The sequence below is a fragment of the Cygnus olor genome, chromosome 4 (genome assembly GCF_009769625.2).
Source record: "Cygnus olor isolate bCygOlo1 chromosome 4, bCygOlo1.pri.v2, whole genome shotgun sequence".
Lineage (NCBI taxonomy): Eukaryota > Metazoa > Chordata > Aves > Anseriformes > Anatidae > Cygnus > Cygnus olor.
The window spans coordinates 24,187,798-24,209,004 of NC_049172.1; the positions used below are offsets into that span (position 1 = coordinate 24,187,798).

The 21,207-nt window shown below is 34.0% G+C and overlaps 1 protein-coding gene across 3 annotated transcripts in view; it reads left to right on the forward strand.

Moving 5' to 3' along the window:
- Positions 1-21,207, forward strand: part of GPM6A (glycoprotein M6A) — a 118,403-nt gene that overhangs the window by 59,780 nt on the left and 37,416 nt on the right. For all 3 annotated transcript variants that reach the window (XM_040556069.1, XM_040556067.1, XM_040556068.1), the window contains one exon: positions 20,509-20,701. In XM_040556069.1, coding sequence (XP_040412003.1) covers positions 20,661-20,701 — 41 coding nt within the window. In that variant the 5' untranslated portion in view covers positions 20,509-20,660. The remainder of the gene's footprint in view (positions 1-20,508; positions 20,702-21,207) is intronic.

Below are 21,207 nucleotides of genomic sequence, written 5' to 3' on the forward strand. Positions count from 1 at the left end.
TGCTGAAGATGTACCCTGCCATGTGTTTCACAGTTTTCATTTGTTGTACTTGCCCTACCTCATTAAATACTTTTTGAAGTCTAAAGTATTTATTAAATGTTAGTCTAGTGAATTTTAATATGTACCTGTCGTCTGAAGGTATGCCTAAGATTTAAAATTATGCCTAGGTTCCTTATCATCATCATTTAGTAATAAACATTACTGCCATTGTGCTTTGTAAAAGTGGGTAGTTTTCTGTCATTACAGGAGGTATACTTGCAAATTCACTGAGATTTTTTTCCTAGCTTCCTGGAACTTGTTGGCAAAATGTATTGCCAACCTCTACCTCTTTGTGCCTTCCTAGCCTGCAGAAAGGCTTTCTTTGGCTAGAAGAGCTGATGAAAATGATGGCGGTTGGGCACTGCATTTCTGCTCTCTTGTTAGCATTTTAGGTATATAAAATTTATATATTTTGAGATTATAAGCAGAGTAACTTGTCCTTTAATTTAGAACTAAATGTTTAGGAAAAAAAATGAATGTCTTCCCTTATGATGGTAAATACAAGTTTTTTTATGTTATGTTTGGCAGTCTGTGGAAATTGGAGATTTTTTTCATTGCTTCAAGTGTCTTATCTGTCCAAGAAGAACTTCACTTTAATGGAAGACATGACGTGACTCTGCTCTCCTCTTGTAGGCCTTGAGAAACACTACTATTCATCTGTACTTTGTCGACATTTGATTTTTTTTCCTTTTTTTTTTTTTTCCTAGGAAAGTAAAAGGGATATATCTGTGTTTTGGAATTCATAAAACTATTTTTTAAGTCACCACCACAGTGAGAGGTGAGACCAAGTATCGAGATGGTTGTTTCGGTCAGTTATGCTTCCTCCCTCTCTCATCTTTCAAATGTTTTGCCCCAGCCCTGAAAAAAGAGTGAAAATCTGCTTCCACAAATGTGGACTCCACATTTGTTTTATCACTAAGTATTACTGATTTCTCTAAACAAAATAAATGTGATTGTGAAGGTATCTTAAAACTAATATGTAATTCTGTTCCACTTTGTAATGCTTATATACACCTTGTTCTGGTCACTTAATAATTTTTTTTCTGAAATGGAGAACACAATTTTTGTTCACATCATTCTCACAAAACTACACAAAACTACTTGTATCATGCAAATTGCTTTTTTTCCTGTAGATATAGCATTCTTCCATGGCTCAGAGACCAAACACAGGCCAACTCTCCAAAAATCCAAGCGTGAATCTACTGATTCTAATAAAGAGGTTTTGGAGGCCAGTTTGTGTAATCATAGGTAATGTTTAGTATAGTTTATTCATAAGTCCCTTGAGCTACTTCTTTTCTTCAGTACCTCATTGAGCTGTAGGAATTGGAATTCTTTTTTTTTTTTTTTTCTTAATGAATGGGTTTCTTTCTCCTTTTGCACAGATTATCCTTTCCCCGATTCTCTTTTTACAAACAGTAATCAACACAGTTATTTTTTTATATTCTGAATTCACAGCCTTTAAATTCTTTATAAAGTTATTGTCTGTCATGTTGCAGAAGCATTTGTACTCTTAAAAACTGCTAGCAGTTGATGCCTTAAAAAAGAAAAATGTAGTGTCCATTTCATCTACATTACCTGTATCTTGTATTACTTAGTTTATTGGTTTACTTAAGGATTACTTAAAATTTTGCTTTGGGTACCTAAATCCTATTCACAGATGTGTGAATATAGTGAGAGATTCGAACTTCACTCAAGCTCTGCAGTGGTCCTCACATTATGAGAAGCAAAAAGTGTTGTACTGATCTTTGGTAAAACACCTTTATGTTACACAGAATAGGCTACTGCATACAACAGGATAAATTTTTGTGCAAGGCAGAAGGGTTAGGAAAGGTTGTATTTCATTCTGGAAACTAGAATAATGTTCACAGCTCATTCTTTTTTCTCAGGGTTATAGGTCTGTAGATCTAGCTGGGGAGATGTAGAGATATAGTAATTGATGACTTCCACTAAAAGTGGAAGGAGGACTGTTCCAATGAGCTGCGTTCAGGGTCTATCTCTATTCCATATTTTTGTGAAAGACACAGATGTTTTCTGATATATTTGAAAAATACCAAAGTTAATACCAGACTGGCAGGACGGTGGAGAACAAACTTAGATTTATTGAATTTGTCAAAATAATTTTTAAATGATATGGAAAATTCAGCAATGTCAAATGCAAGGCAGCACTACTGACCATGCAAATACACAATATTAAGCAACTGACTAGAATAACAGAGTTTTGTTAATCTGTGTGTGCTTGTGGGTCACAAAACAAACATGAATTTGTGCTATCATGCTCTTTGGGGAAAAAAAAAAAAAAAAAAGGAAAAAAAAGGTAAATTCCAGAGTACTAGCATACAAAAGAAGAACATATAAGGTAAATAACTGTCACAAGTTATTCTAGAGAGTCTGAGAATGGACTTAGTCACTTCACAAGATCCTTCCTAGAGTGGTGATTGCACTTTGGGTATTTCATGGTTCATGACTTCTACATTATATATATATATATTTAATTCTGCTAAATGTTTTGTGACACAGTCATCACTGACTCTTTAAGGAAAAAAAAACATCATTTGCATATCTTACCCTACTCAGAATATTTTGGCTGTTTACTAAAAATCTGATTTTCATGAACCTGTCTTTAAAAACAAAACAAAACAACGCACACAAAATTATTTTCCCAGAATTGTAAATAATTGACTATATAGCTGAGTCCACTGCTAGTGGCCTGAATTTTCAGATTTTTAAGCCTGATGAAAAGAATTTGGTGGTTTTTCACATGCAGAAAAGCATTTTTTTTTTCTTTGTGTCTGGCTGTGTAAACCTCCTGCTGTGAAATGTCGAAACAAAGATAAGCAAAGGCATGTGAGAAATTATGTAACCATGAAACAAAGATATTGCTTCCAGCTTCCCTATGTGTTTGTGTGCTCAGTATGGAAACTAGTTGGTAGTGTCTGTTTGGAGACATTATTTGGGATGTTATTTTTAAGGTAAACTTGTAGCATTGCTGCTTCTCTACATATTTTCCCTTTAAAAAGTCTGTGCATATATAGCTGCCTCCCCGACCGTACGTTCTGCAGCCACACTGAGACTTGCCAGGAATTGTGTAGTTATTCAAAAAGTGACTCTGCTTTGGGTGTTCAGCGATGGAATCATTTACCACAAATTGATTATTTTTTTTCCCCATCATCTCTTTGGATGAATTCTGCTAGGTCAGGAAGCTGATGAAATCCCTGGAGGCAGCTGAATTCTTGTTCCCTGTGTGCTTGTGGCTGTAACCTAGCCCAATTACAATTAATGCATGATTGAAAAGCAATTTGCAAAAACTTTCTGCTACTGCATGTAACATACTGGATATGCTCCCTGAATTAAAATAAAATTGAATATCATTCCAATTTTTATAAAAATGCAGTGAAATGACTAACAGTGATCTGAGCATAATTTTGAAAATTTCCCATGATATTTATCTGCAGCATGTGGAATTATAGTCAATTACACTTGTTACAATAGTAGTTAGGGCACTTTTCATAGTACTCCCTGGTGATGTTTGCCTGCAGCACATACAGATCTGAAATCCTTGCTTAGGGAGAGAGATCATTGACTTTGGAGAGAACTTGCATGCATTCTTCAGCACTCAGATGCTCTTAGATTTGGCTGTCTGTAATGAAAAAGACATTGTCTTTAGTAGACTGGGGAAACAACATGATCAGTCATTGAAAGTCATTGTTATTAGCAAAGAATGTACAGTTCAGTATTCTTTATCATAACACTTAAAGCATGAGTTGTTTGCAATTTGCTTTTTTTTTTTTTTTTTTTTTATCTTAGCAAACAGACATTTGTAGCTTTCCATGTTGGATAATATCCTGTTCATAAAATGCAAATTCTCAAATCAACAGTGTTTCAAAAAATTAAGTAGAAAACTTGTGTACTGTTTTCTGTTGTCTTCTAAGATGCCTTGTTGTAAACTGTCAGTCAGAACATGAATGTCATTAACTTGTCTTTTTCTCTTATGCACATTTAGTATTTTGCTTGTTGGTATGCTCTCAATGTTGTTGATATCTAATCAGAATAACTACAGTTCACTGAAAATTCAAGACTGTGTTACCTTTAAAGAAGAACCATTCCCTAGACAAATCGACAAAATACTGATAGTTTGACTTCAATTTCTTGAAGGTGACATCTAACATGCTGAAAATTATTAGCTCTATTCAAAGGAGAAAATGCTTTTCATCATTGGAGAAGAAGAGGACTAATTTTCAGATGTTGCATTGTTGCCCTGCTTGAGCACAGCCTCTGCTTTTTCAGTGCATCTGGGGCTTAGCTTTGTATGTCATTTATAAAATGAGACCTGATTTTATTTATTTCCTTCCACTTGCAACCACTTCCCTTTAGCTAAAGGGATGAGAATTTGACTGCAGAGCACGAGAAGGAAGGAGTTGTCTGTCCTGGGAAATATGTTTGTAGGTGTTAGCAAAATGAAGATAAATAGTAGGTGGTGTTCTGAAATAGCATGAATGACAATAGCACCGATAAATTTAATTAGAAGGATTTTTACAAATTCTGTTTCATTTCCCATGTGTATAGGATTTCATCTGGTAGACAGCCCTCTTCCAAATCCGTAAGTACCTCCCAATGTGAAGTTCAGGGCTCTCTCCTGTGTTGCCCATTCATGGAAGAGAGAGTCCAAGTACTGAGCAAGTAAACCAGAACAAGCTTTTCTGAGATCCAGCTAATGTATGTATTTACAAATGAGAAGTTCAGTACTCTTCAAGTATCTTCACACAGAACAAGTAATGGAAGAGGCAAAGTAGCAAGGTTATCTTAATCTTGATACTTTGTTTTAGAAATCATCAGAGAAAACCAATAATATATACTTTCATAATGGCCCAAAGTCTGTTTCTGTAGTGTTTTCTCAGTGTCTTAAAATAAAAGGAACAGGAGTTGTGCACCCCATATAAAATTTTTATGTCCTGAAAGAGATTTTTTTTTTTTTTTGAAATCTTAGACTCTTTCGTAAACTTCCAATTCAGAAATAGGGTTTATAAAAAAAACAAACAACTTCTGTTTGTGTATTTTATTTTAATTTGGGTTATATTTAAATATTCTTCGTTATATATATTTTTTTAATAAAACCTGTTTAAATTCAGACATCCAGTTGAAAATACTGACATTTAAAATTAAAAACACAAAAGGTCTGAAAAATATGTTAAAATCATATTTTTCCCTTCAAACTTTTTTTTTTTTTTTTTTTTTAAATAAACATTTTCTGGAGTATTATGGGGTGGGGGAAGACATTGCTTAAAATATCATTAAATACGGAGAGAATTCCTTCTTGCCAGACTGTATGGTACTGTGAATATCCCCTCACTTTCAAAAAAAATAAATGTCTAGAGGCAGTCAGAATAAGAATATTCTCTACTTTTGGTGTGTGGGGATGATATTAGGCCAGAAGAGCATCTGATTCTTCCATTCGCAAAATTTCCTGTATATTGCAAATGCGGGTGCCCTGACTGTATCCTCTTGGCACATTGCAGGCAGTGCAACATAGCTCTGTTCTTGTGCACCATGAGTTTCCTATGTAAATGTGGGCAAAGGTGTGTACCTTTAGTAATAATGTAGAAGAGGCATACTTATAATTCCTAGAGGTAGGATTCATCCTTGTGTTCCCAAATCTAGACCTAGCAATTGTGAAGTCTTCTTACTATTTTTCTTTGAACAGCAGTGATTGTACTGTGACCTTTTATGAAAAGATTTTTCAAGAGTGTTTGCACCAAACCTGCATAGGATTTTATAATTTCTACCCATTAATTTAAGGAACAAGTATTCAGAACTTGGCTTCTTTCTTTTTCTTCTGTCTTTACAGTGAAAAAAATGCAGATCAGTAAATCAAGGGCCACATTTTGCATAAATTTTTATCTAGGTCAAAACACCAAAGTCGGTTAAGGATAGAATTTGACCTTTGCATTTTATAAGAATCCTGCATGGAAGGTGCATGCTGTGGTATTATCTATAAATGAACACTATGCCTCTGCTTTGTTGTTAAATATATAGGCAGTACAATTACTAATTATAAATAATGCATTTCAATGGAAGAATTTACTATGGATTTTTTTAAGAAATTAACATGAACAGGAGGTGAAGAGGTTAGCCATAGAAAAAGCTGAAAAAAAAATGAGGAAAAAATGAAGTTAAAATCATAACTGCTGCAGAGGAAGTCCTGTTAAAAATATATTCTGTTTATCATCAATCATAAAATGGCAGTGATCTTTGTAGAAGAAATACATAAATAAGCAATCTGTAAAATACAAAGTAATTGAGTTGGCATGGAGAATTTGACAATGTTATGTAACTGTTGCCTGATTAATATTAGAAAAAATCTATGGAATTAATAACTTAAAATATTGTTTGAGTCTTAAAAAAAAATTGAAAAGTTTAGTTTGTGATTAAAGTTTTATATCCTGTCTTCAACAGGTCAGTATTTTGGATTACTTAGTTTCATTAGAGCACAAAAATGCTACAGCATAAAAGACACACATTCTCTGGTTGCTTTGTGTTAAAATACAATTTAAATTATGTAGATACTTATAAGTAAGTACAATATAATAGTAACATATATATATGTTTTACATTAACAGTTTTTTTTTCAAATATGCTTATCTTTTCATTTTTTTAAAACCTTTCTGTCTGTTGAGCTTTTCACTTTTTATTTATTTATTTATTTATTTTTAATTTTTCAGAAGTAGAATATACTACTATTAGAACGGTGTTGAAGAGACTATAATACATGATCTCAGTATTTGTCTGTGACATTTTTTAAAGACTAAAAGGCTTACTTCTGGATATGACTGTGCTAACCTAATTTTGACAACCTAAAGTCATTTTTTTGTTTGTTTGTTTGTTTGCTTTTTAAATTGTTTTTACATAGTGCCTTATAGCTTTTTAATTTTAGGTTAGAAAATTATATATTTTCCTTTCCACTAAGCAGTTAGTCTTTTCAGAAAATATATATACATATATATGCCATTAATTTTTAAAGTTTAAAGTTTTTTTCTCATTTGTCTGTTTTAATTAAGCTATACATAAAGTTAAAATGCTTTTTAAAATAGGAGTTCACATTATTCAGTTTGTGATTTCTGAATAAGTAGAGACTTATAAAATGAAGATAATACAATGAATACAAATGTAATACTCATCAAGTAGTGGTTGACCATATTCACCATGGGACTTGTAAAAACAATATTAGGTAAAAATCACGGCTGTAAGAAAAGAAATGTCTGTTATTTTTTATGGGTCATAACAGCTATGTATTCCTAAAGCAGTTATTCACTTTCTGTAGTAACCTTATTTTAAATCACCAGTGTATTTGATAGGATAATATATTACATTAGAAATCTTTTAAGCTCAAACCTTTTGAGAGAATAAGCAAAAATCATCTGTACCTCAAAGGCAGACTGGCATACTACCTGGAAATTTTATTTGGTTTAAAAATAAATAAATAAAAACTTAAAATAACTGAAAATGTTTTAAATAAGGGAAATCTAATACAGATACTCCACATTATTAACAGAATTTAAGACTGCCACTGCTCAAGTCCTAATATTTGCTTCATTATATCCCTGGTTTTATTTTGCATATGTTACACTGTCTTGATTTTTGCTTCATTTCTTTTTCTGGAACTACTTCAGTGAAATAATTTACAGGAAGGCGGATATGTTTGGCTGTGAAAAGTGAGATTAGAGAGCGTCCCATAGCAGTGGAGTAACTGTGAAGATCTACAGAGTACTTATGCTGTATAGCACATCAGTGGAACAGGAGATACATGGTAAATGAGAGCTTATGCATCTAGTCATCACCTAGGGTCATTTTCCTTGATACAGATTTTCATACCCTTACTCTTTAAAAATTGTCCCTTCACTGAGTACTTGCTGAAATTACTGTTCCTGCTGGAGTCAGTAATAGATGCTGTTTAAATCTAGTGAGATCTGGCTTAGGTTTTATATGTATGGTCTGTTTTGAAGCCAATGGAAGTCTGGCTACTACAGATGTTTCTTTTCAAAAGAAATACATAACTTATTTCGAGATCTTGGAAGAGGCATTGGCCAATAATTACTCAAATCAAGTGATTTTTTTTTGAGGTTAATATCATCATTAATTGTAAGCTTGAGAAAGTATGTAAAGTACTGTTCCATAGAGACTTTGGTTATGACCTGTACGGTTATAGTTGGTATCACTGAAAAAAAGTGAATGGATAAATTTGTACTGAGTAAATCATACCTTTAAATTGTTTATTCTAAATTCATTGCACTTTGATTTCTGTGTTTTATTTGTCTGCAAAACTGTTTATTGATAAATTCAAAAGTTTGTGTTCTTAAATGGGATTAAAAGATTATTTGCCATATAGAGAAATGTAACACTATATTAAAAGTTTCACACATTTTCACATACTTATTCTGAAAATTAGACAAGATGGCATTCATTAGTTTTATGGAACTGTTGTCCTTAAAACTGGTCAAGGCATGACTGGATTATTCAGATAACACTGAAGGTTGACAGTTGTCTGCCCCATCATTGTCTATTCCTTCATCTTTTTTTTTTTTGATCTTTTTTTTTTTTTTCTTGAGGTGTTGAAATGACAGTCATATATAAAGTTACCTAATGCTTCCATTAAAAGACTATAGTTTTATTGCCAGACCCAAATGTTCAGAATATTCAAAATTTCAGACAGGAGCTTTCTATGCTACTACCTTTTTTTTTTTTTTTTTTTTTCTTTCTGTTTTAGTTGACATTATTCTCTCCTTTTGGATAATAAATACAAACTGTGTATGCATGTTTCATTGAGGAGTATCTCAATGCCTTGGAGAGGAGTGATGGAATTAGGTAGGTAGAAGAGGGAGATGAAGCTGCATTGCCACCACTCATCCCACAGAGCAGATGATCCTGCTCTCTCCCAGCTTTGCAGAGAATGAGCACGATTATCTGTTACGGTTGTTTCTCAGGCAAATATGTGTTCAAGGGGATGAAAGTAGGGTAGAGGTAGTCTGCAGGTAAAGGGAGCAGATGTCAAAGAGACAATTTTGAGATAAGAACAATGAAAAATAGGAGGATATAGGATCAGAAATTGCACATGATGTGGAATAAAAAGCAAGGGCTATGTGATGCCAGATGAAAGAAATTTTCACTCACTACCACATCCAAGAGCTCAGTATTTTTGAGATCCAGCATTTCACTGCTATCAGCTAACAACTGCAAAACCTATGCGCACTATCGGCTTTAGTAGTGGAAAAGTTTATAAAGAAATAGAGATCATTTAAAGCAGCTGAATATTTGGTATTGTCCTTATATACTTATTTCCTCTGTGTTCTGAACAGCTGCTGAGAACAAAGTATTCACAAATCCCCTAATTGCATTTTCATTATTTCTGAATGTTAAGCACGTACAACTGCAAATGACATCAGTGAAGTGTGCTTTGATCACATAAAGGTCTTATATAAATGTAAGTACTCTGAAAAATCATATTCATGCTATCCCCATCCTTGGAGGTGTTCAAGGACAGGCTGGATAGGGCCTTGGCCAACCTGATCTAGTGGGTGGCATCCCTTCCTATGGCAGTGGGGTTGGAGTTTGATGATCTTTAAGGTCTCTTCCAACTCAGAGCCATTCTATGATACTATCATGAGGACCACCATGAAAGGTCATTTGGCAAATAACCTATTTGTTCATCTATTCCACCACCTGAAAGAAAGGGGATGTTACCTTCTCTAAAATGAGAAAGTTGTAATTTATGAATACCACTGAAAGTCTGTAGAACGTTCTACTTAAACAGATGAATGCACAGAAAATTCATGGAGGAATGTTCTCTGGGTTGCAAGATTTGGATAATGAGCTAAAAAAAAAAAAAAAAAAAAAGTGGCTTAAAGTCCAGTGGAACTCATCCTATTTGTGAATGAGGAAAAAATAGTGCAGAATCACACATTTCAGTACATGCTACATAGTAGTTTTCCATTTGGGAGAAACAGCTTTGTTCAGGAATGAGGAGGTGGAATTAGTTCTATGAAGTCTAAGTGAGAGGGATGAAAAGAATACTTATTTTCTAGTTTCATGTTCCATAACATTGCCATTCACTTTATAATGAGAATACAATTCTTAATGTTGTATAGAATTAGTTCTCTTACAAACCGTTATTGTTTCCAGCAGATCAAAAATATGGTTATAGTATGGTTATATGGCATTATTGATACATAGAACAAGTTTTTAACTTATTTATTAATAACAAATTGCTAATTTATTCACCACACAAATCTAAATTACATGATATAAAAAGTAAATGTAATGGGCAAACCATTTTAGTTGTTATATTTTGTTAGTGTGAAACTTCGTTAGTGTGAAAATTGGACCAAATTGTTTGTATCATATTTAGAGGAATTACTTTCCTTCATTCCCTTTAGCTTTAGAGTGATTTTGAAGCTGACAATTGTTGTCTGTGTTAACTCAACCAGTAGTATTTTTTAAAGACAACAAAGATTGAGCATGTTATACCCTATGGGCTTGTATTTCAGGAGGGGACTGCTCTGTGTCAATAACTTGAATGTTTATGAACTGTTAGATTAAGATTTGACTCATTAAACAGAAATAAACCTAATGTACTGAAGAGTATATAACAGCTAATCACAACCCAGTTTTCTGTATATTGTCACAATTGTCAGCGTCCCATAAATATGAGTCTTCATTTTTGTTCATAGTTTAATTCAAAGGTGTGAATGAATATGTTTTTGTATGTATTTACATCAAAGATTTGAATTAATATTTTCTCTGGAAATGTTGCATTAGTTTACACTGCAAAATGTAATGGTCCATGTATAAAAAAAAAATGAAAAAAAGAAAAAATAAATCTGAAGCATGTACAGATCCCCACGCCATTCTGCTAAACCTTCAGCAGTCAACATTGAGAATAACTTCTGTTGAGCTGTGAGTTCAATATCATTAATATTGTCACTATAAAACAGTATCATTTTAGAACCATTCCATCATTCAAATACATATTGTCCCTCAAGCACAAAGTCTACCACAGAGCCACCACTGAAACTGCCTGTAGTCTGCAAGGCATTATTAAAACTGGAGCTGACTGCATGAAAAAGCTGGAAGGAAACAGAGGCAGAGACTTGATTTTGATATTTTGGAAAAGCAAAATTAGGGTTATAGTTTTTTTTAGGCCTCGATTTTTTCCATTACAACTCCAGGCACTGAGGAAAGAATGGGAGTCACTCCTGTTCCTTCTCTGAAAAATAGAAACAAGACAATTTCAAAGCACAGTTCAGAGCATAGGCGAGCTCTGAGCTGCACAACAGTTTTCATTAGCTGGTAAGTACCTGGTAATAATGGAAGTGTCCTAGTGTGTTAAATATGTTAGGAAAAGTCCAGATTGTGTCCACTTTTATAATTATTCTTTATATAGAACAGCCAGGTTCTCATTCTTATTAGATTTTGCAGCTACTTGTACAATACAACTGTCAAACAATATAAATAGGCTTAAGGAAAAGCAGCAAAGATGATGGCAGTTGGGTAAAAGGGCAAGGAGATAGAAAGTGTTTTATAGGGGCTTGTCACTCCAAGAAGTTTAAAAAGAAAGAAAAAAAAAGTTATTGGCATAAAAACACTCACAAACTAGTACTGTTTATTGTCACTTATATTTGTGGACTTTGTTTTCATAGGTGATTGCTAAAAAGAACAATTTATTCAAGTACAGGATGAGGCCATACTATTTGGACATAGTTGTGATATCTATCTATCTGTCTCCTGTTCTGATATCTGTCAGATATTTGTCTCCTTTTCTGTCTATTTTATTGAAGTTATAGTGTTAATTTGATTTTAAGTTGATGAGACAGGCCACATGTTTACAGTCAAGCACATGCTCAATACCTTACTAAATGGAGGCTTGTGTAGGCACCTAAATGGTAACTGAGCCAATTTCCTTGACAAGCTGTGAGATGTGCAGCCAGGAGCTTTCACTTATTTAAGTTCTTTGTCACAATTACAAATGACAGGGTTGGGAAAGGTGGCACTGGTACCTTAAAGGAAGCATACAGCATGTAGGATGACCATTTACCTGTCAAATAATAATAATAATAATAATAAAAAAAGTGATGAAAAGAAAGGCTAAATTCCAGTTTGACTAGCAAGGTTGATAAGGCATTTTGCTTTAAACATGTCGTTCCAGTCAATTCAAGATAGTTTTCCCATGTTGCCAAGACTTGTGTAGTAGAAGAGGTCCGGAGAGTGGCTCTTTGTGATGTTACCCAGCCAAAGCTTTAAATGCATCTTCACTACATGAAATCTAGGCCTTTGGTCATGATTCATTATGAACCTCTACTGCCAAACCATTGATTCTCTGCTATCGTAATAGCTTAGATCTGTGTTCTGCTAAGAAGGGCAAATCATGTAGCCTGCTCTTTTGTTGACATTTTGGTATCTAGTAATTCTCATCATTTGTTAGGAAGATGTCCAAGTACAAAACATATTTTATCAGAGTACTTTGGTGCCACAGAGGAAGCCAACAAGCTATTTATTCATAAAAAATCTGGCCTGATGAAGGAGTACAGGCTAGTGTGACTGAATATGAATTTTTGTATTCCCAACATTGATTATTGCTGGAATATGGCCAAGATGAAAGATCCAGTGAAATTGTTGTATCATAGAATGGCTTGGGTTGGAAAGGACCTTAAAGGTCATCCAGTTCCAACACCCTGCCATGGGCAGAGACACCTCCCACTAGATCAGGTTGCCCAAAGTCCCATCCAACCTGGCCTTGAACACCTCCAGGGATGGGTCATCCACAACTTCTCTAGGCAACCTGTTCCAGTGCCTCACCGCCCTCATAATAAAGATTTTCTTCCTTATACCTAATCTATATCTACCTTCTTTCAGCTTAAATCCATTACCCTTTGTCCCACCACTACACTCCTTGACAAAGAGTCCCTCCCCAGCCTTCCTGTAGGCCCCCTTTAGGTACTGGAAGGCTGCTCTAAGGTCTGCCTGGAGCCTTCTCTTCTCCAGGCTGTATAACCCCAACTCTGTCAGCCTGTCTTTGCAGGAGAGGTTCTCTAGCCCCTTGACCATCTTTGTGGCTCTCCTCTGGACTTATTCTAATACTTCCATGTCCTTCTTGTGTCGGGGGCCCCAGAGCTGAACACAGTACTCTGGGAGGGGGTTGAGGGGTGGGGGGCTCAGTATGTGCTGGTTAATCCCTATTTACTTTTGTAGATATATTCAATTCAGTGTAGATACATATATATTAATTTATTTCTATTCCATGCTGAAAATTATGATAGAACTATGTATATATATTACCCATATCCAAATCTGTATCAGTTTCCCAGGAAAAGAGGCAGCCATTTTTTTCAGATTTCAGTGTAGTTCAGGAGGATGGAACACAACAGAAACATGTTTGTTATCTCTGGGATAAGTAATGGCATATATGTGACTCCTAATCTAGGAGAAAGAAAGTACCTTTTCTTGCTTGCTGTGTAAATTGCCATGCTGTGTGCTTGGTAGGAATTAAAACCATGTTTACTAAATTTAGATGTGTCTTTAAACTTAGTTGAAACTGTTTTTTAAATATCTTTTAGCCCAAATATACATCTTTAATTTGTCTTTGGAAGTTTATTATATCAGATGGTGGTAACATAGAAATTATAGATCTCTCTGACAGGTGGGTTTATAGTTGTTTGAACAGCACAGTTATTCTATTGTGGGCTTCTTGAAATAATATTTCTTCTTTTTGACTAGGAAGCATATTTCATATTAGTACCACTTTGCGTTAAAACTGAATTATTTGGAACCCGTTTAAGCAATCCATTTGAGATTTAATTACCTTGAATATAATTGAACAAATATGTTGAAGGCATCTGATGAAAATACAAATCTAATTTATACATCTGATATAGAATGTACTGTGATGGATTATTAATGATCTTACTGATCTGAGTTTTTTTCTCTAGCAAATACTTTTTTTTTTTTCAATCTGTAATTGCAATTGGAATTTTGAGTAGTTAATAAAAACAAGGGACAGTTCTGGATGAAATTATAGCTAATTTTAAGTAGTGTAAAAAAATTACAAATTCTGTTGCCCTTGTTAGGTTTTAGTTGCCATTGTTATCCAAGACTCAGAACAAGAGGCTATCAATATGAGTGAGGGAGTGTTTTGGTTTGTTTGTTTGTTTGTTTTGTTTTGTACTAATAGTATTATTAAAATGCTCTATAACCTACAGTTCCCCACACTTCTCAATGAAAATAATTGTGAACAGAAATAATGTCACAATCTGTACATGCACTTAGAATTAAAAAGGTAGTCTTAAATTGGTTTGTAAAGCAATTCTTTGAAGGTCATGGTGGTGACTGTGCTACTGTTTTCCCATAGAAAAAAAAATTGCTTTCCAATGCATTTTTCCCTTTTAACTGTTGTTGGCACTTTCACAAGGAGGTTTTGCAAACGTAAAAGAAAAAAATCTTCCATTTTATGGGACATTTGGGTTCACATTGGACTACTGACCTAAGTTGGTCTTAATTCCAAAATTTCCAACTAAAATATCTCAAAATTTGATTTAATTAAAACCACTGTAAGTCCGACCAATTTAAGATGAATTCATATAAAAATAAAATGTATTTTATCATATTTAGATATATGTGTGTGTGTGTGTATACATATATATATCAAAGTACCTGTAAGTCTTTACTTTTCAAGTACAAGTGCAGAAAAATCTTACATTGGCATAGGATAGAGTAAATAATTAGTTGACTATTTCAGTTTTATTTCTTTGAGCCTACTGAGGATAAAATAAAATAATGCTAGAATGGAGCTGAACTAAGAACTAAGAACTAAGCTAGGTTCCTTAGCTTTTGACCCCTTTATTCCTTTTATTGCAATGACTGCAGGCAAGTTTCCAAACATTTTCTGGAATTTAAGGTACGCTGAAGTACCAAACGGTTCACCTTTACTGCTTTAGTTTCAACTATTTCAGCATTTAGCCCCTTAAGAAAACATCAATTCTTAAAGATGGCAATAAAACTATGTGCCTTTTGTCACTAGAAGATTCCTCACATATATATTCAGTTTATGCAGTCTCTTAACACTTCATTTTTAGACTATTTAATTGTATTTAGATCATTTTTCTTGTCATTTTTCATTTGAAACAGGCTTTAAAGGGTTTTATAATCTATTCATGTTGCTGAAAGCTCTGTTTGTAACCTGAAGACAAAATTTGGCAGTAAATATGATGCAAAATTCTGGTTTTTTACACTGCAATATTATTGTTGTTATTGTGGCCTGTGTGTGGGTACTTTCCAGATCCATGCTGAGATAATCACAATATCATTTAAATAATTTGTCATATTCCTTTGATGACTGAAGCTTTCAATAAGTTAGAGAACCAGAGCACAGTCAGTAAAGAAAGAAAAACTTTTGTTTCTTTTTATTATTGGATGAGTTGTGTGAAATTATATTTCTAGGGAGGGACAATTGTGGAGGTCTGAGACCTTAACAAGTGGCTTCTGGTGGTAAGTTGCTGAGACGTTGATCCTTCCTGCAGTTTTCTGGATAATCACGTTATCCTAACCAGTGCACAATGGTGATTTCCAGAATATTTTTAATGCCAGTTAATATAAAGCGAGACATTTGAAGAAATGAGTTGTCCTCAATATCCAGCATGATCAGACTACACCCACACTGCTTGAAGTTGTCTTTTTGGCCAGTGGGATACGTGCTAGCAAACATGCATTGCAGTAGTTGTGAGAAGGTACAATCTTAGATATTTTAATCTGTTTCCAGAAATTCTACATCTCAATAAACAAAAGTCTTTTCACAGTTCCTCTTAGCCTTCATCCCATGTTGAGTGCAGCAACTGATGCAACTGTTCACTGTAGGATGACTACAAAGGCCTAAACTGTAACATTTTGAATTTCCATACTAGATAATTTCTGATTATCTATCATCCAGTCACTCTAAGAAGATAACAAGTCAAAGTAGGTCCAGTAAAATTACAGAATTTAATGTGCAAGAGGATACCTGCATATTTTAGTATTTTCTTGCAATTAATTGTCTTTTTCCTGAAAATCCTCTTGAGATTTTTTCTGTGTGCATTATTCTTACTCTTCTACACGGAGTACTCTTCTACATTCTTACTCTTCTTCTCAGAATTAACTATGTGGTAAAAGTCATTTTTATTTGCTGGATAGGTAATTCTTTAACAGTAAACATTTTCATAGAAACCAAATTTAAAGGAGTAACATCTCTGGATTCAGATAAAGAAAGGTACTTTAGTTGTTAGTATTTGATATAACAAGTTTTCTTCTTGTTTCTAGTAGTTCTGGTATAATGGTGGAGGGTGGGAGCAAAGTGAAGACATATTCTGTGAATGACCATGGTTCACAGCTAGAGGGCAATCATGCAAGATATGTCTGCAACACACGTTTTCCAAATCACAATACAAGGACGGTCTTTGCTGATTGATTCTGAAATGGTGCTTCCTCATATTTACAGCTTTGCTAAGTAAGCTATATCTCAAATGCCTTGTCTTCTGTACTTGGGACAATATCAAGAGAGTTGGAGTGCTTCTGCCTGTTACTCTGCTGTGAAGTAGTTAGAGCTTCCAGGTCAGCAGGCTCTTTTTTCTTAGGTAAAATTAAAACACAATTTGTATGAAGGCCAAAGGAAAATTCCATGACAAAATATAAATATACAACTGAAACCTCCAAATACCATGTGCTAATTCAAGCAAATATTTTGATCACACAACTTGAAGATGAGGAAGTGAAGATACAATTTTCATCATATGAAAATCTGTATTTATTTTTGTCATTACTGAGTGATACTCATGTTCCTCATTATTCAGCAGATTTTTTTTTATTCCTTACAGTGAAAACCACTAAATGTGTAAATAATGTCTGGTATTTTTGCAGATGTGACTAAGCTGTAAAACTGATTTCAGATCCTGAATCTGAACATGTACACATGAACATGCTTGATGAACATGTAATTTAATTTACTTCACCATTGAGACAAAGACTGGTCATACTCCAGGTTATATTAGAGGAATTTCTACTCCATGCACATTTTTAAAGATTGAAAGGAAATCATAATGGACTTGATTCATAGATTGCAAATACAGTATTGGCCTTAGTATATTTGTTCAAGTAAAGTTTTAGTTCTGAGTCAGGAATTTCTAAGCACAAAATAACTTCTGGAAATTGAAATGATGTTTAAAAAATCTTTGGGGAATATGGTGCTATTTGAAATATGGTACTGATTTATAAGCAGAATATTAAAAAAAGAAAGAAAGAAAGAAGGAAAGAGGTAGGAATCTATTTTATCTGATGTCCATTTGTTTTGCTGAATATTTCTTGGGGACAGACCTGTAAAATGTTATGGAGAACAGTTTCAGACCAAGAAGTCATGCCACGTGTTGAATAATAAGTTTAGTGGTTTTTTTTTTTTTTTTTTTTTTTTTTTTTTTTATATTAGATCTGAGAAAAAATGTGTTGCCTTTTTAATTCTTTTTTTTTTTTTTTCCAGAATTGCATGTTTTGATGGATGTATTTATCAAGTCAAATATTACATAAGAGTAGCTCTACTTCATGAGGTTAAGGCTGGCTTAGCAAAATTCAGAACTAAATCTGTATGTTTCATGGTTATCTGGGAAACTGTATTTGAGTTGATTTGTCATGAAAACTGTGTGTCAGCTGGTACAAATCTAGATATGAAAAAGTGCATGCTTAGCCAGGCATAGAAGGCAAGGAAGAATTTCTTACTCTGTTTTACATTTCAAGTTTCTGTAGTTCATGTTATTTGGGCTCTACTGTTCTGTCAACTAACATTAGATAGAAAAGTCTTTAAGAAAAATTAAAAAAAAAAGTTAAGAACAAATGTCATTAGAATGTTATATGATCTTCAGAGGTACTTGCTCACTTGTATCTGTGATTAATCTGTGATTAATCAATACTGGACTCTCTTAGAAATTCTATCTGGAAATGCCTTCTGAAGGCAGAACAATGCAAACCCAAAATATACCTCTGTACTCTCTGTTTATTTTTTCTTCTGTGTTTATTTTTCCATAGAATTCTGGGCAAGATATGTTTTCTTAACAGCTTGCTTGGAAGACAGTATCATAATTTCATTCTGTTATTATATCACTGTTTTATACTTCACTTTCACAGATTGATGTGGCAAGAGATGTAGGTCCTGAATATCTTTTATTTATTTATTTTTAAATGAACTGTCCAGAAATGTATTTTGTTTTATTTGTCAGTTATATATCCTGCACTGAGGAGAAAGAGTTCACATATCACTGAAGCACAAAAAAGGAAGTGATTGTGATGATGCGATTTGTGTGGATAATTAGCAAATCACAGTCACAGCTTCTGCTTCTGCTCAAGGTCTGAATCATTTCTTTCCTTAATGTAGAAAAGAGATCACATAAACAGATGAGGTCAAATTAAGTTGGCTGGTGCACTTGGAGGTATGTTAGAATACTTGCACACATACACACAAAAAGTGTAAACTAGAAGCGTAGTGCACAGATTTGTCTAGACAAAGCCTGTGTAAAGAACACTTTACAAGCCTTTTAAAACAGAAGTTTGTATACCTATACCAGGAGTATTACTAATAATAGACGGTAAAGATTCTACTAAGAGGAGCTGAGGTAGCTGCCTATGAGATCTTCTCTGACTGGCTAATGGATGTATGAGATGAAACATTAATTTTGGTAGCTAAATATAGCCAGTATTTGGAGTTCAACATTATCCACATAAAATAAAATTCCTTGTCTTGTCAAAAACTATGTATTTTACTATTACATTTTCTCTGTGGAATGACATAAAAAAAATGATCAATGCAGTGCTTCATGTTTCAAGTACTAAAGAAGAATGGTACTTTAGGTTACTTCCTATCATTTGTGTAGAAATACATAGTCCCAGCAGATCTAGATTTTTGCCTGAGGGAAAATATGGCTAAATTTAAGAGTAGTAAGTGTAAATGCTGAACTGTATGAGGTTGAATAGGCTCATTTTGCAGAGTAAACAGTTTGAAAGTACTGGTGCCTCTATTTCCAGAGGAAAACAAACATCAAAACCCTGTACACTTTTAAAAATCTTTTCTAGTAATTATTTCTGTGTCTGTGTGTTGTAGCTACCTTGTGAATATGGTGCTCAGAGCTCTGAATGGCTGTCAGTCATACAGACATATACATACATGGTACAGCTGAGTCAGATTCTGTACTGGTGGTTCAATAGCATTTTGCTAGTTAAAATAGCATTTCTATTGTTCTGTTATTAAACAGCTATTTTCATTCTGAACAGCTTAAAGAAAAGAATTGGAGCAAATGTTACCTACAGCTCATTACCTTTTGTGGTTTATGAATGATACGTGATATCCATTTTAAAATCTTATTCGTAAGATTCATTGCTTTTCTTTAGTTTTGTGTTGGTTTGACAACACTGAAAACCCTAGAATTACTCATTAAGTAAGTATTGAGAAAGGTAGTAGGCCTGTGAAAGAGCTAGATAAATGATAAATGAGTATTTACTCATTGTAAATGACTAAAATGAGTATTTACTCATTTGCAATGCTGTCTGCTCTACCTCTGCCACAGGTTCCTGCCTTTTCTGTCCTTCCAGAAGGTAATAGGCAGGGCTCTACAGGATGTAAAAGTTGCTATGGAACTGGGGAGATTTGGTAGAGATTTTGCATTTGTGAAGCTGTTTGTCAAACTAGGCAAAGTAGTGCCAGAAACTTGAGCAGGCATGCTGGGGAGAGGGTTTGTTGTGGAACTAAGCATCAATTTAGAGATCGATGGCTGGAGAAAAGGTTGTCCCGGTATAAATCAAGAGCAATTGCCCTCACTTAGGAAGGTCAAATAAGCGGCAAGAAAATTCAGCTTCTACAACTGTTTGTTAATCTGTGCCTTTTGAGTGCATATCTTCATCTATTATTGTGAGGTATTTCGGCAAGTGAACACTTGGTTACACCCTCAAAATGGTGCTATGGGGTAGAGAAATTCTGTTGTTGGTATGTGCAAATGAAAGAAATGGAGTAAACCTATGGTGATGGAAGGAATTGAATAGGATACTCTCTGTGGTTCCCTATTATTGAGGATCCTCCTCAGTAATCCAACAGCTGAATTGTGAATATTGGAATAACCTAGAACTGACAATAATCTGCTCTGAGTAAAAACATGAAACTGTACAAGGAACTAGCTGTTTAAAATTTCATGTTAATCAGCTGGCCTTCTACATTTAATAGGTCAAGTATCAACTGAGAAAACTCAGAAGTTCAATTAACATTTGTCCTCTCACAGATTTTTCTGAAATTATGGGTTATTATACCTGATCAAATATCTCTTCACTTTTCAGAAGCATTTCTCACGAGAAAAAGTTTTTTTTTTTTTTTTTTTTTTTTTCCTTCGTTGATATAATATGTTAACACACAACTTTCTTTTCATGTAGGGTGCTTTGAGTGTTGCATCAAATGCCTGGGAGGTATTCCCTATGCATCTTTAATTGCTACCATCTTGCTGTATGCTGGCGTCGCGCTGTTCTGTGGTTGTGGACATGAAGCACTTTCAGGAACTGTCAACATTCTGCAAACCTACTTTGAGATGACAAGAGTTGCAGGAGATGTTATTGATGTCTTTACCATGTAAGTTAATACTTTATTTTAATTTTTCCCTTTTCTGTGAAAACTGCTGAAAAATTCCATGTGGCATATAAATTTAACTCAATAAATTTTGTTGTAATAAAAATCATAGAAAGAATTATCTAATGTTGGATAAGCTCAGATGAAGTTTTGATAGAGCTGATATATTTTACTAATTACAAACAATTTTTAATGCAATTTACTATCATTTAATACTAAAAGTACTTCATATATTGACAGGCCTGTTCCACACAACATGTTTGTTTTTATCCTGTGATAATTTATTTGCTGAAATGTGTAAAATTTTCTACTCTGCAGTCCAAGCAAATGAAGCAGGAGTGTATAACAAGTAACAGATTAGTTCTGGGAATGAATGCAATAGGGAAGTAACTGAAGTGTTGTGCAGAACCTTACTGCTTGTAGTGTCAAACTTTTGTTGCCTCTGGTTTACCTAGAATTAATCTATTCTGAAGCTTTCATGCTTTGCTACTCTTGAAACTTATTTCTGG